The 16919-nt window shown below is 41.3% G+C and overlaps 1 protein-coding gene across 4 annotated transcripts in view; it reads right to left on the bottom strand.

Moving 5' to 3' along the window:
* LOC140194900 (WD repeat-containing protein 7) overlaps positions 1-16919 on the bottom strand; it is a 619189-nt gene that overhangs the window by 344661 nt on the left and 257609 nt on the right. For all 4 annotated transcript variants that reach the window (XM_072252235.1, XM_072252236.1, XM_072252237.1 and 1 more), the window contains one exon: positions 567-680. In XM_072252235.1, the coding sequence (XP_072108336.1) occupies positions 567-680 (114 nt within the window). The remainder of the gene's footprint in view (positions 1-566; positions 681-16919) is intronic.

Here is a 16919-nt window from a genome sequence, read left to right as displayed (position 1 = left end):
AATGATTTTGTGTTTTATATTTGTAATTGATTTAGATCACTTTGTAGAGATCTGCTTTCACTTTGACACAAAATAGTCTTTTAAGTTGATCAGTATCAAGAAAAAAGCCAGATTAAACCCGCTGTGATTCAATGTTGTAAAACAATAAAACATGAAAACTTCTGGGGGGGGGGGAATACATTTTATACTTTTTACAGACACTATGTTTGAGCAGAAAATGATTGACTCCGAACAGAATGAAGTCATTGTCATTAACACACTACTGTAGTTAAACTTTATTAAAAATCACAGAAGTTACAGAAAACTTAAATATTAAGATTGATAAAAATATGACATGATAGTTCTGTTAAACTAAACTCCAAAGAATATCCATGAATGTTATGTGTCTCTATTTGGGTGTGAGGTAGTTTCTATGGCAGAGGTTGAGCAAAAGTTTTATATTTCATAATGGTTAACAATGTAGAGCTGTTTTTCTCACCTGCATCAGTTATCCAATTAAGGATTTCTTTCAAAACAAAAAAAACTGTTGATAAACCCATCACAGGTCTGAAAATAGAATCACTCACCTGCACTAATGTCATCATCTGCTAGGTCAGGTTCCTCTTCCTGAACTTTAGTATCTGCCCCTTGTAAATCAGAACTTCCACTAGCTGCTTGAATAGCTTCTGCTGTCACACCAGCTGTAAGGAAACCCATTAAAAATTATAACCATGCATTTTTAAGTTAAATCTAATCTTTAACCTTTGAATCCATATTGTCATATGCAATTCACTCTTTGGGTACGCATACACTCAGTGGCCACTTTATTAGGTACACCTGTTCATTAATGAAAATATCTAATCAACCAATTATGTAGCAGCAACTCAATGCTCGCAGGTATGCAGACATGGTCAAGAAGTTCAGTTGTTGTTCGGAACAAACATTAGAATGGGGAACAAAAGTGATCTAAGTGACTTGGACCGTAGAATGATTATTGATGCCAAGTGGGGTTGTTTGAGTATCTCAGCTTTGCTGATCTTCTGGGATTTTCAGACACAAGTGAGTTTATAGAGAAAGGCGTGAAAAACAAAAAAACACTCAGTGAATGGCACTTAGTGGGTGAAAATGCCTTGTTAATGAGAGTGGTCAGAGAAGAATGGCCAGAGTGGTTCAAATTGACAGATGAAGGTAACTCAAATAACCACACAACAGTGGTATGCAGAAGAACATTTCTGAATGCACAACACATTGAACCTTGAAGTGTAGTAGAGGACCATGTACATACAATCAGTGGCCACTTTATGAGGTACAGGCATCCGTTAGTCTTGTGAGACCATGGATCTGTGCCTGGAAAGTCTTCACTCTCCAGGGCGCAGGCCTGGGCAAGGTTGTATGGAAGACCGGCAGTTGCCAATGCTGCAAGTCTCCCCTCTCCACGACACCGATGTTGTCCAAGGGAAGGGCATTCGGACCCATACAGCTTGGCACCGGCGTCGTCGCAGAGCACTGTGTGATTGAGCAAGTGCCTTGCTCAAGGACACAACACTCTACTTCGGCTGGGGCTCGAACTCATGACCTTCAGATTGCTAGTCAGACGCCTTAACCACTTGGCCACGTGCCCACATTGAGGTACAGGAAGTACCTAACAAAGTGGCTGGTGAGTGTATATTCAGAGCAAGTCAACTGGAAAGCTGGGGTTTCCAGCTAGGGAAATATATCAATGAGTTGCAGTGATGTTCTGTTGCCTAAAACAAGGTGCTAGTCCCACAATTGTTGAATACTTTCCACTCACGTTGATCAACAAAGGACAAACAACAAAGCACAAAGTAAATTTATTATCAGAATACGTGTATGTCACCATATACTGATGTCCAGCACTGGTAAAGTCAGCAGAGCATAAGAAATTTATCAACTAGTACTTCTTGTGGCCCCTATATTTTAAACGTTCACAATCTCTAGCCCACCTTTCAATACTGCTACCACAAGAGTTCTCCCAACCCTTGCAAACATTGGCTCAACAATTGTTCAGATGAATGGTCATTGTGAAATATTATGCCCACAACTCTCTCCAGAGATGCTGTTCAACCTGCTGAGAATTTTCAGCATTGTCAGTTCTTCCTCAAAAATTCGAGCAATCACACTATTTTGCTATTGGTTCCATTTTTAAACACTGGTACATTGCTATAGTGCTCACCTATGTTCTCTCATACTGTAATGGACACCCCTCCACCCCCAAGCGAGGTGTAGGGTGACTTACCGTATCTCTATGTTCTCAAAAGCACTTCCTTTCTCCTTTCATACAAATAAAGTCACATCGCATAGTTCATCTCCATCCCCATCTAACTCTTGTCCTTTGCATAGCTTTGTCTATACGTTCAGCAACACTCCCTCAACTATTCAATATTAATCTGGCCAATCTCACATGTTTCTCCATGTGTAAGTTTTATGCAGAGCTGTTCTGGCCATCACTAATTTTGGTTATTCATTTTAATAGACTAACATTGGTTTGCAGTTCATTCACTATCAGTCTATATAAAATTCTAATCTATGTACTTCCTGCCTCCCTATCTCTGTAACCTGCCTAAAATTCACATCTGCTCTCAATTTTCTGCCTCAGGCACACGTTACCTCACTCTACCAGTGATATCACCTGATCCCAAATATATGCATTATTTATTTTTATTATTATTTATTGCAGCAGCAAAACAACAAATTTCGCAGCATATGCCAGTGATATTAAACCTGATTCTGATTACATTCTGAATTTCCTTCCACAAATTCCTCCATTTCTATCTTGACCTTGTTGGATCCTGATGCTTTTGTGATACAAAGATTCTTTGAAAGTCAACAAATGAGGCACAAAACTTGTTGCTTAGATTGTTTTATTAATTGTTGTAAGAGCAACGAACAGAAATAAAGGAACAAGATGATAGATAAAGAAAAGAGAGCAAGATGAAAAGTGATCATGGTCTTCTCATGCCAGATTACCGATAACAGAAACTGTATTGATGGCCACCTACAAGTGATATCTCAGGTGAAGAACAAGAAATAAATGTGCTCGTGTTAGGGGCCTGTACTGTAACAGATTATACTGTTTGCTGTCATATGAGCTGAACATTCCAGGGAAATGGACAAGTAAAATGGAAATGTAGCAGGGAACCTTGATTAACAAATTCTGTGATAAAGAAAGAAAATTTTAAAAATCTTAGATTAGAAAATCATTATGCAGAATTAGTTGGATGCTGCAAACCAAATTTGTTGCAATAATGTTGAAGGTGAGTTCATTTTCTGCATTCAAATTGCTCTCCACTTGGACACTGATGATAAAATGGATTACTTATTGCACCAATGAGTCAGGACACTAAAGGCGCTGTAATAAGGACTGTGAGTAGGAGAGACAATAATCCTAGATAACTTTAAACATACTGTGGACAATTCAATACCTGGAACAAAGGAAATCCCACTCTCAGATACATTATGAAATTATGAGAAGAGACTAAAAAGGCATACAGACAGATTAAAGGATTGAGTAAGGTCATATCAGAAAAAGTGAGGAAATGTGAACTTACAAACTTTGATAGAAAAAAATAAATCAGTTGATTAAGTGCCTCAAAAACATTGGTATTCAGAGAGACCTGGATGCCTTTTTTGTTTGCATCAGAGTTAATTTGAAGGTATAAGTAAGCAATTATAAAAACAAGTAATATTTTAGGGATTGTCACTGTGGGATTGGCATACAAGAATTATAAATCTTGGCAATTTCATATGAATAAGGTGAGATCCCACCAGGTGCTAGTGCATGGTTGTTGCTCTTGGAAAAACACTTGCTACACATTATATTCTCTCTGACATGATCTTCCCACTCAAATAGTGTAATGGTTAGCATAACACTTCGCAGTATCAGCGATCAGAAGACTGGGGTTTAATTCCCGCCACTTTCTGTAAGGAATCTGTATATCCTCCCTGACATCATGTGGGTTTCCTCCAGATGCTCTGGTTTCCTTCCATATTCCAAAGAAATACAGGTTAGAGTTAGGAAGTTGTGGGCATGCTATGATGAAAGGAAGCATGGCGACACTTGTAGGCTGCTCCCAGCACTTCCTTGGACTGCGTTGATTATTGACACTTCACTACAAGTTCCAATGTATTGAAGTAGACATGACAAATAAAGCTAACCTTTAAATCTTTAAAAGATATTTTTAGCTTCAGCATATAAAGATGACAGGTACTGCCATATATAACCAGAGGAGACATGTAGTTTCTAAACTGAGTTATGTCAGCAATTCACATCATGTTTAGATTAACAGAACTCAAATTAGTGCCCAAAAGTTTGATCATAAGTGCCATTTTTATGTGCTAAACCACCTATCATTGAAGCTGCCCTGACCTCAGCAGTGTTTCCCTCAGCTCTGGCAAGCTTACATCATGTGTCCAATTTAATCTGGCTTGTTGATCAAGGGTTATAATCATTGCTGAGGGTGTGAGAGGTCCCGAGGCTCCTGGATGAGCCCTTTATTTGGGGTGTCACAGTAGCACAGCAGTTAGCACGACACTAGTACAGCTTGGGGCGTTGGAGTTCAGAGTTCCTCTGTAAGCAATTTTATACATTCCTTCCAGTGCATGCGTGGGTTTCCTCTGGATGCTCCGGTTTGCTCCCACAGTGCAGAGACGTGCCGGTTAGTAGATTAATTGGTCATTGTAAATTGTCCTGTGATTAGGCTGGGGTTAAATAGGTGGGTTGCTGGGTCACGCGGATTGAAGGGCTGGAAGAGCCTGTTTTGCACTGCATCTCCAAATAAGAAAAAAATTGAAAACCTACACCTATTCACCTAACACCAACTCAGTAAATCTACCTCTGGAAATCTCCCTCCCATCCAAATAATCATAGCCACCAACTGCTCAATATGCATCTGGACCAGTCATAGACGTTTATCTCACCACCAGCTGACCTGATTCCCAAAACACTTTCCAAAGCCCCAATGCAGGCCCTGATCCCTCAGCCCTTTGATCCTATCCCATTCAGATCCTGAACAACGTCAGCATTAATCAATTTCTTTCCCACATTCTGCTGAAGAAAAGATACTGACTATGATGCATGCGGCTAGGTACAGTACTTTTTTTCAGTGAAGGACTATATTGCATCTAATTAAAATATGTTTAAATATTTATTTTTAAAAAAGAATTTTAAAAACTGATGTCCTGATAAAAGGCCTCAGCCCAAAATTTTGACTGTTTATTCCCCTCCAGAGATGCTACCTGATCTGCTGAGTTCCCCCAGCATCTTGAATGTATTACACTGGATTTCCAGAATCTTATATTTATAAAACTATGAAGTGGTGCAGAAATTACACATCAAAAGTTCAGCATTTTTTTAAATTAATAGATTTGGATTTTTTGAGTATTTTTCAGATTTGTATACAGATCCTCCAAGATTAAGTTGAAGATTTTGTAAAGTTAAACATTCCAAATATTAAGTAATACTATTTGATGCCTTAAAATTTATTCAATAAAATATGCTGGCTAAAGATATTAATTTAATATCTGGTTCCAGCTGCAGTCATAAACTGAAGCAATGTCAATGGGTTCCTCTTACAATCCATGAGGAAAGGAGCAAATGCACAAATTATCTCTATCATATATGTAGTTCAGCCCTCCAGTAAATTGAGCTTGCCAGCACCGATCAGTTCTGCCCTAGATTCCTCGAGTGTTTTGATAGACAGACTGACTGCCTCACATTAATTCACTCCACACCATTTCAATCGATCAATGGAAGGCTCCCCAGTTACTTCAGGCAGTGCCTGTCTGGCTGCCAGGCTGCCGAGGAGCACACAAACTCAGACAAAACAATGCTCTGAGTGCGCATAGAACCAGAGTTCACTGCAGTCAAGGCCTTGAAGGTGGAGCCTGATGGGAATCCATATACGGCTGTTCAGATTGGCTGATCATGCATGTCACGTGAAGCAGCTTCAATTTCTCTGCTCATTCATGATCACTAATGTCCAAATGGCATGCATTTGAGTGATAATAAACTGTGGATGGATGACTTACTCCATTTAATCCCTTTAAAGTGAATTTCTTTTTATTTAAGGGACTTAACGATCAAATAAAATACCTGGTCTTTGCAAGTCATTAAATATTATAAAATATAATGAAATTCTTAGTGTATTCTTACTAAATATCATCAACAAAAGGATCAAAAATATTTTTATTTCTCAGTAGTATACAAAACGATAGTTGTTTTAATATATGTTAAAAATGTAATCACTTCGATAACAGCAGACATAGGATAAATATTATCATATAAAAATAATGGAGTTACAAGACATAAAGGAATTGCTGAAAAACAATGAAAAAGATGATAAGCCTTGAGGACAGTGTATACAAAGTAATCTTTATCCATAAATTCTACACTTTACCAGATAAACTGCAGCAGTTCAAGGCGGGAGCTGTCCACCATCTCCTCAAAAGTAATAATTGGGATGAACAGTATAACTGCAGACTTATTAACGATAGCAACTTGCTAAGAATTCAAAAAATATGTCAGGCCTCAATTACCCAACAATTACATCCTAAATCTGCAATCCACCTGGAATCTATGTGAAAACAAGCTCTTGAGAAGACCTAAAACTCTTGAGGTTCTTCATGCAATCATCATATTCAAACTCTAAAATGGACAGTTGTCTTCTCTTTCTCAGGTAATTGTCATGGCAGCAAGGAAACACCCCAGCCTTGATGCTCTGCCTACCTCAGAAATCTATTCTGCAATTCCCATCAAGTCAGAATCAGAATCAGGGTTATTACCACCAGCATGTGACGTGAAATTTGTCAACTTAGCAGCAGCAGTTCAATGCAATACATAACCTAGCAGAGAAAATAATAATAATAATAATGAAAATTAAAAAAATAATAAACAAGTAAATCAATTACGTATATTGAATAGATTTAAAAAACATGCAAAAACAGAAATACTTTTTATTAAAAAAAAGTGAGGTACTATCCAATGATTTAATGTTCATTTAGGATTCAGATAGCAGAGGGGAAGAAGCTGTTTCTGAATTGCTGAGTGTGTGCCTTCAGGCTTCTGTACCTCCTACTTGATGGTAACAGTGAGAAGAAGGCATGCCCTGTGTGCTGGGGGTCCTTAATAATGGACGCTGCCTTCCCGAGACACCGCTCCCTAAAGATGTCCTGGGTACTTTGTAGGCTAATACCCAAGATGGAGCTGACTAGATTTACAACCTTCTGCAGCTTCTTTTGGTCCTGTGCAGTAGCCCCTCCATACCAGACAGTGATGCAGCCTGTCAGAATGCTCTCCACGGTACATCTATAGAAGTTTCTGAGTGTATTTGTTGACATGCCAAATCACTTCAAACTCCTAATAAAGTACAGCCACTGTCTTGCCTTCTTTATAACTACATCAATATGTTGGGACCAGGTTAGATCCTCAGAGATGGGTTACAAATTTATTGTAGTGTTTAAAACTTTGGTCAATTTCAGTCATCTTAGTTTAAATTGATTACTGACAAATTTATGCATTATCTGACAAAACACTATCTTCACTTGCACTCCTGTTCAATTATAGCAAGGAAACTAAAGAACATTTGCAGTCAATTAATATTTTCAGCCACTTTTTGGAATTAAATGAAATGAAGACCATAGACCCAATCAAATACAGTGTGCTGGCTGCTGGGATTTGTTATTGAACTGCAATTGGATTTCTAAGGAGATTTTGGCCAACAGTAACTATGACTAGCATATCAGATATGCAAGACATGCAAGATGCCAACATTGTCACACTGTACAAAAACAAGGTTGACCGTAGTGATCGTAACAACTACTGTGGCATCTCTCTCCTTGGTATTGTGGAGAAAGTTTTCGCCCATGTCATCTTAGCATGACTTCAGAGCCTTGCATCCAGTCTACCCAGAGTCCCAGTGCGGGGTCAGACTGCACCTTCATGCTCCTTCACTATGAATTCATAGACTGCACTGAAGGCATCTACCTTCACACCAGAGCTGATGGCAGGCTGTTCTACATTGCTCGCTTGCGCTCCAAGACCAAAGTTAGAACAGCTCTTCTCCACAAGATGCTGTTTGAAGATGATGCAGAATTGACGTCACACACTGAATGCAAACTCCAACAACTTCGCCCATGCCTGCTAGGAATTTTGGTTAACTTAACCATCAGTCTGAAGACGACAAATATTATGGCCCAGGGTGCAGAATTTTCCCCAAACATCACCTTTGATGATTGCTCTCTCAATGTCGTCAACTCGGAGGGGAGGAGTGAAGTCAAGATGGCGCTAAATGGTGACTCCTTTGCCTGCATCTTCAGAAACAGCTCGATTTCCATCTTTGATATCTCTTTTTTTCCCTTTTCAAGGTTCTTTTGAACACCCTAACAGGAGTTACACTCTGACTTTGGTTCTTTGCGGGAATGGAACCTGCTCTCAGGGCCTCAAGACCGACTGCTTTTTGATATCCCAATGGCAAGGAAGGCGAGTGCACCTTCAGGGTTCTGGATTTTCATGGCTCTGGAGACGTGCTGATTCAGGGTTGGTGCCCCGACGGAGGTGTCGCGTGAGAACACGGAACATCGGGAGCAGCGGATTAGCTCCAAAGAGCTGTGCCTTTCTGGGGCCGACTCTCTGGGCGCAGAGCTCAGAAAAAGCAACGCAATAGACTTTTAAACATCAAAAATCAATGAGACTATTAATGTCTCTCCTCTCGCTGTGAAATGGAGACACCTCTTTTTCCCTTATTAGGGGGAGAGAGAGAGCCTGTGGTATGTTGAATTACCGGGTGAACGAGTGGTTTTTGGGGTACTGCATTTCTGTGTCTTTACTGATGCTTTACTGCACGCTTGAGTGCTCAGTGGAGGGTGCTGATGCTCTTGCACGTGGGGGTGGGGAGAGGAGCTTGTTGCCTTGCTGGTGCTTGTGCATGGGAGGGGGGAGCCTTTGGTGTTCTAACATTTAACTGTCATTCATTCTTTGGGGCACTCCTCTGTTTTCATGGATGTTTGCAAAGAAAAAGTTTCAGTATGTATATTGTATATATTTCTCTGACATTAAATGTACCTATTGAGCTCAAAGGTTTCAAAGGCACATTTAATGTCAGAGAAATATATACAACATACATCCTGAAATATCTGCCCTCTAGACCTATTGACTCCTACTGACTCCTTCACCTGTCTTAGGTCGACCACGCCAATTCCCTGTCCCTCAAAGCAGAGGTGAACAGCAGGATTGTCAAAGCCACAGCTGTCATGGCCAGACCATGCAAGAGAGTGTGGGACAACAGACAACTGACCAAGTCGACCAAGCTGTGTGTGTGCTTAGCACACTCCTCTGTGCCAGCGAGGCTTGGACACTATACATCAGCCAAGGGAAGAGGCTAAACTCGTTCCACCTACGTTGCCTCAAGCAGATCTTGCACATCTCCTGGCAGAACAGAATCACCAACACAGAGGTTTTACAGTGGACTGACACCTCCAGAATCAACGCAGATGCCTCAGATGGTTGGGCCACGTCAGGCGGGGGGACCAGGGACACATTCCCAAGGACATGCTGCATGGCGAGCTGAGTGAGGGTTACCACCAGCGAGGAAGACCGTGTCTCCACTACAGGGATGTCTGCAAGCGCGATATGAAGCTGGCAGGCATCGAACTCAACACGAGAGGAAACAGTTGAAGACCAGACAGCATGGAGGGCTGCAGTCAAAAGCGGTGTTCAATGTGCTGAGATAGCTAGGACCAATATGCTCATCAACAAGAGAGCAAGAAGAAAAGCCAGAACTGCATCACCCAGAGCACCTTCCTCCTCCACCCACAGGCACTGTGAAAGAGACTGTCACTCTAGATTGGGGCAGTACAGAAAGTACCAGTCATCCCAAGTCTACAAGCCCAAAAACCATCAGAAAAAGTGTCACACCATTGTCTCTCGAGATGTACGGATGCTGCCTCCGACAAAATATGATATTATACCACAGAATATACACAGGGTTGCCTCACTATTCACAAGAATTACCTCAATATTTTGATTCTCTATTGGCACTACATATTCAATTTTATGCACACGCGCATGCACACACACACACACACACACACACACACACACACACACACACACAATTGATTCAAATTCATTAGTCCAACAGTTAAGCAGGACAGCCGCTTATTTGGGATAACTCTTAAGGAACAAAAACTAATCCGGAAAATAGCCAGGATTCCTTTCATTTATTTGGGACACTATGCCACTTAATTGGAACAGGAGCTTCCGTCACGTGCACCTGTGTACCTGTTTTGGATAGCCTAATTCAGAACAGTTTTGCTCACTGAGGTTTCAAGCATTTACACTTGGAAATGCCAAAAATGGCCAGGAGCGAAAATGAAATGATTTCACTACCATAACAAGTTAGGAACTACAAATAGTTTAAAGGTATTAACAATCATCTTGAACGTTACAATGAAAATGAAGATTTGGAGGATACAATTGTTGACAGCATTTTATGAAGACAATCCATTATCTGCACTAATGTTTGCGCGGATTTTGTTCACTTATACACACACACACACACACATATGTTTTCCTTGTTGTCATTAAAGTTTGTTTTTATGTACTGCTGGTACAAAACAACAAATTTCATGACATATGTCAGTGATATTAAAACTGATTTTCATTGTTCATGACATGGGGTTAGTTTCCTCACAAAGTCAGTTTTCATTTAATTAGGGTTTTTTTTTCTTTTGCAGGCAAGGTTAATATAACATCTTGAAATACAGTTGAGGCATCTTTTCTTATTATTTAAACTAGTAGGTCAATTTTATTTCAGGAAAAGTAAGTAAACCTCTTCTCAAAACAATCAATATATTATTTTCTCTTTAATAAAATTGTTATTAAGTTCTATTGGGAAACATCCGAACAGTGAAAATAATTATTTCCTAAGATACCAAATTTCAGACCAAATTTTTTTTAAATAATAAAATGGGAGTAGGCAGTTTAAATGGTTTGGCACAGTCTCAATGGGCCAAAGGGCCTGTTACTGTGCTGTATTTTTTATATGACTCTGCGGGTGTAAGAATAAAAGAATAAGGATAACAAATTGTAAAATATCTGGTATTTTGGAAGGATCTTTTCAAATGCATTTGGAACTCTTGAATCTTCTTAAAGCTTCCTAAAATAGCTCTGCTCTTCGTACAGACCAGAAAGCAACTGGCGTTTCAGCAACACTGAATGTTCTCTTAAACAACAATTCCCTTCAATCAATATCACTTTAAAAACATTCAACAGCTCTAAAGGAACAGATTCCTAAGGAAAACACACCAGCTAACTTTCTATTGATCAGTTTGGCACGCCATGATACTATCCCATTCATGCTTTTCAATGTCCTTGGTGTATAAATCAAGCAGATGCAACTTGAAACTTAATTGCTGGGAAAGCCATTTCTGATTCATTGAGTAGAATTCTTTTTGATCCAGCATATTGAAACAAATTCCATGTGTTCGTCTGTGCATCAATACCACTGAAGAACCTATATGGTTCAACCATGTTGAAATCACAGCCAAGAAAGTTCATCACACCTCTACATCCTCAGGAGGCTGAAGAAATTCAGCATATACCCATCAAATCTTAATTTTTATTAACGCACCATAGAGAGCATTCTGTCTGGATGTATAACGGCTTGATGTGGTAACTGCTCTACACATGACTCTAAGAAACAGCAGAGAGCGCAGGCAAGGCTCAGAACAGAGGAACCAGTCCCCACGCTATGAAACACACACAAAATGCTGAAGGAACTCGGCCTCAGAACAGAAGGGCATTCTTTAAGAACAGAGATGAGGAGGAATTTCTTTGGACAGAGAGTGGTGAATCTGTGGAATTCATTGCCACAGGCCAAATCTCCATTTATATTTAAGGCAGAGGTTGATAAATTCTTGATTAGCCAGGGCATGAAGGGATATGCGGAGAAGGCAGGAGATTGAAGCTGAGAAGTAAAATGGATAAGCTATGATGAAATGGTGTAGCAGAATCAGTGGGCCAAATGGCCTAACTCTGCTTCTATACTCTATGGTCTTATGGTTTATTTGTCACAAGTACATTCAAATGTACAGCAAATGGCATCATTTGCAATAATCAAGACATTCCAGGGGCACCCTGCGTGGTTGCCATGCTTCCAGTGCTAATATAGCATGTCCACAACTTACTAACAGTCTTTGGAATGTGGGAATGTGGTACATGGAGCTTAGAAAAATAGAGGGCTATGGGTAACCCTAGGTAATTTCTAAGGTAAGGACATGTTTGGCAAAGCTTTGTGGGCCAAAGTGCCTGTATTGTGCTGTAGTTTTTCTATGTTTTCTATGAGTGCGTGGAGAGAACTGGAACATCCGGATGAAATCCACACGGTCACGGGGAGAACGTACAAGCTCCTTATAAACATGGCAAGCAGCTATCTATGCCTTGCATAATATTATGAACTTGTATCTAATCTCCTTTCAGCCTCTATTGCTCTAAAGAAAACAGCCTCATCTGACCAGTTTCTCCAAAGACTCCACATCCTTCCTATAACGAGGTGACCAGAATTGAACATAATTCTCTAAATGTGACCTAGTGTTTGATAAAGCTGGAATATAACTTGAACTCATTGTCTCCATTAAGGGAGACTAGTATGTGATAATTGTCATGAGCCTCCAATCATAAATCACCTTCTACCATTACCTTCTACCTCACATTCCCAAACCAATTTGGATCCAATTTGCAAACACGTCCTGAATCCCACTAGCTCTAACCTTTTAGACCAGTCCTCCATGTGGGGTTCAATAAAAAAAACAATGAAATCCACAGAGAATACTTTAATCACTCTGTCTTATCATAAGACCATAAGACCATAAGACAAAGGAGCAGAAGTAGGCCATTCGGCCCATCGAGTCTGCTCTGCCATTTTATCATGAGCTGATCCATTTTATCCTATTTAGTCCCACTGCCCCGCCTTCTCACCATAACCTTTGATGCCCTGGCTACTCAGATACCTATCAATCTCTGCCTTAAAGACACCCAATGACTTGGCCTCCACTGCTGCCCGTGGCAACAAATTCCATAGATTCACCACCCTCTGACTAAAAAAATTTTTTCGCATTTCTGTTCTGAAAGGGCGCCCTTCAATCCTTAAGTCATGCCCTCTCGTACTAGACTCCCCCATCATGGGAAACAACTTTGCCACATCCACTCTGTCCATGCCTTTTAACATTCGAAATGTTTCTATGAGGTCTCCCCTCATTCTTCTAAACTCCAAGGAATACAGTCCAAGAGCGGACAAACGTTCCTCATATGTTAACCCTAAATAACCCTAAATATATGTTATCAATGCAGGGTTTCTCCTTAACAAAGCCATATTGTCTTTCTTTGATTAATCCCTTTCTTTCCAAGTGCTGGTTAATCAGTCCCTCAGAATTTTTTTCTCCAATTACTTCCTCCTTTGTCAGAGCTGGGGAGCAGCCAATACCCGCCAAAAGAACATCTGCAGGCATTCTGACCTCTGCAAGGGACTGGCAGCTGTTGGTGGACCTCGAAGGGCAGCTGAAGTTCCCCAACTATATCGCAGCCACCACCCTGCGACCAGACATTGTCCTAGTGTCTGAGTCTACTAAGCAAGTGGTGCTGCTGGAGCTGACAGTCCCATGGGAAGATAGCTTGGAAGAGGCCTTTCAAAGGAAGCTCTCCAAGGACGCAGGGCTGGTCAGCAACTGTCAGCAGGCTGGATGGAGAGTGAGGTGTCTCCCAGTGGAGGTTGGTTGTAGGGGATTCATAGCCCGTTCTTTAGTTAGAGCCTTCAGCATTTTGGGCATCGAAGGAGAGAGGAAGAGGAGAGCCATCCGCAGTACCACCGATGTGGCAGAGAGGGCCTCAAGATGGCTGTGGCTCAAAAGAGGGGAGCCATGGAGTCATAAGTAGCTAGCCATCTGGACACAAGCTGGGTCTGATCAGCCCCGGCTGGGTCACCTGGAGGAGGTTGTATGATGTTGAAAGACCCGAAACACCCGATGATTCCAGGAACATCACTGAAGAGGTGTCCAGAAGCATCAATTGATATATGTACACAGCCTACTAATGATATTTTTATTGGATCTTTCTCTTATTTTATTTCTCTACAGCATAGTACAGTACAGAGCAACATCACAAAATGCTGGAGAAACTCAGCAGCTTAGGCAGCAGTTGACATTTCGGGCCGTGATCCTTTACCAGGACTGTAAAGGAAGAGGGAAAAAGCCAGAATAAGGAAGTGGAGGAAGGGGAAAAAGTACAAGCTGGAAGGGTGGTGGGTGGGGGGGGGGGAGATGAAGTAAGAAGCTGGGTGTTTAAAAAAAAAGAAGCTAGGTGTTGATGGGCAGAAAAGGTAAAGGGCTGGAGACAAAGGAATCTAACGGGAGAAGAGAATGGGCCATAAATGAAAGGGAAGAGGATGGGCACCAGGGGGACATAATAGACAAGTGAGGAGAAGAGAAGAGGTAAGAGGGGACCAGAGTGGGGAATTACTGAAAGTTGGAGAAATCGATGCTCATGCCATCTGATTGAAGGCTACATAGATGGAATATTTAGTGTTGCTCCTCCAGCATGAATGTGGCTACATCATAGCATTAGAGCAAGACATGAACCAACATGTCAAAATGGGAATGGTGATTGGAATTAAAATGTTTGGCACTGGAAAGTCCTGATTTTTGTGAATAGAGTGAAGATGCTCGACAAAGCAGTCCGCCAATCTATGTCTGGTCTCACCAATGTCAAGGAGCCCGTGTCAGGAGCACCGGAAACAGTAGGCGACGTCAACAGATTCGCTAGTGAACTGTTGCCTCACCTGGCAGGACTGTTCGAGGCCCTGAATGGAGGTGAATGGGCAGGAGTAGCATTTCTTCCACTTGATCAGCACAGAACAGGTCTTTGGCACATGATGTTGTGTCAATCTTTTAACCTGCTCTAAAATTAATCTAACCTTTCGCTCCCACACAGCCCTCCATTTCTTTTTCCATTCACGTGCCTATTTAAGATTCTCTTATATGTCCCTAATGCATCTGTCTCTACCACCACCCCTGGCAGTGCATTCCACGCACCAATCACTATGTGTATAAAAAATACCACTGACAGCACCACTGCAGTCACCTTAAAGTTATCTCCTTTTTAAGTGCAAATGAGGTTGAGGGCAACATTAATGTTCCTTCTCATGAACAACGGTCCAGTCCAGAATTCAGAGATCTAGGGAGACTCAGAAATTCAAATTGGAGACTGATTAGACAGTGCAAACGTTACAGAGACAAAGAGGAGAAGGTGGAAAAGAAATCAGATACAAATTCAGATTTATTTATCATATGTACATCGAAACATAGTGAAATGTTTGTGGTTAACAACCAAAACACCAAGGTCAGCCCACAAGTATTGCCACACATTCCATTGCCAGCACAGCATGCCCACAGTGTGCAGAAAACAGCACACGTGGTAACACTGAGCCTCCAGCCACAAGACAGGTCACCTCCAGGCCTCCAGTCCTTGGCCCCAGATTCTCAGACATCGGGCCTCCAATTTCCCCGACCTCTGCGTATCAACCCCTGGGCTCACTGATCAGATTTGTCCTTCAGGCCTAGGCCTCAAAACTCACCAATCACAGGTAGGGAAAAGGGCAATTTTAAAACAGAGGTTTCTTCCAACCTCTCCATTCTTCGCTCGGCACACATACAGGGATAACAAGCATATGAAGAAAATTAATTTGTAGCTCACCAAATTATACCAAAAAGAAAATCAAACAAATATTCAAAGAGGAAATCCACAACCAGGATCACGTGTGTGGCAAGAGGCAATTGAACCTCTGTTACTAATCAGTGGTACTGTGGCTGATTTGTGATCTAACTCCATAAATCTGCCTTCTGCTGGTATTCCTTTGTTCTACAAAAATCTATGAACCACAGATTTAAAATTAATAATTCATACAGAATCAATTCTGTATGTCAAAGAACTTAAAAGCTCAACACTCTGTGCTTCAAAGTATGTCACTAAAGACCCTAGCAAATTTCTGTAGATGTACAGTGTACTGAGAGCATGCTAACTAGTTGCATCACTGGTACGGAGGAGCCAATGCAAGGAATTGGAAAAAGCTGCAGAGGGCTGCAAACTCAGTCAGATCTATCATGGACACTACCCTCCTTACCATCGAGGACATCTTCAAAAGGCAACGCCAACAACTGGTTATCACTGGATACTGTTGGACGGGGGAATGTTCTAACAGAGGCTCTTTGACTCAGAAGGGAAGGGAGAAGAAGAGGCATGCTGTGGTGATAGGGGATTCTTTAGTTAGAATGGACAGGAGGCTCTGTGGGCAAGAACGAGATTCTGGATGGTATGTTGCCTCCTGGGTGCCAGGATCCAGGATATCTCCAATCAAAACCTCAGCATTCTTAAGGGGGAGAGTGAACAGCCAGAAGTTGTAGTTCATACAGGTACAAATGACACTGGTTGGATGAGTGACGAGGTTCTGCAAAGACAGTTCATGCAGTTAGGTACTAAGTTAAAGGGCAGGACCTCCAGGGTTGTGATCTCAGGGTTGCTAATCATGCCATGAGCTAGTGAGGCCAGAACGAGGAAGATTATACAGTTTAATAAGTGGCTAAGGAATTGGTGTAGGAAAGAGGGCAGAATAGCAGGATAGAATTAGTTGATGCTGTGCATTTGGATTTTCAGAAGGCCTTTGACAAAGTGCCACTCGTGAGGCTACTTAACAAGGCACGAGTCCATGGTATTACAGGAAAGATTCCAGGATTGATAAAGCAGTGGGTGACTGGCAGGAGGCAAAGAGTGGCTGCCAGTGATTAGTGATGTTCTACAGGAGTCTGTGTTGGGACCAATTCTTTTTACGTTATAGGTAAATGATTTAGATGATAGAATTGATGGCTTTATTGCA

The sequence above is a fragment of the Mobula birostris genome, chromosome 3 (genome assembly GCF_030028105.1).
Source record: "Mobula birostris isolate sMobBir1 chromosome 3, sMobBir1.hap1, whole genome shotgun sequence".
Classification (NCBI taxonomy): domain Eukaryota; kingdom Metazoa; phylum Chordata; class Chondrichthyes; order Myliobatiformes; family Myliobatidae; genus Mobula; species Mobula birostris.
This window is presented reverse-complemented; position numbering and strand designations above follow the sequence as displayed.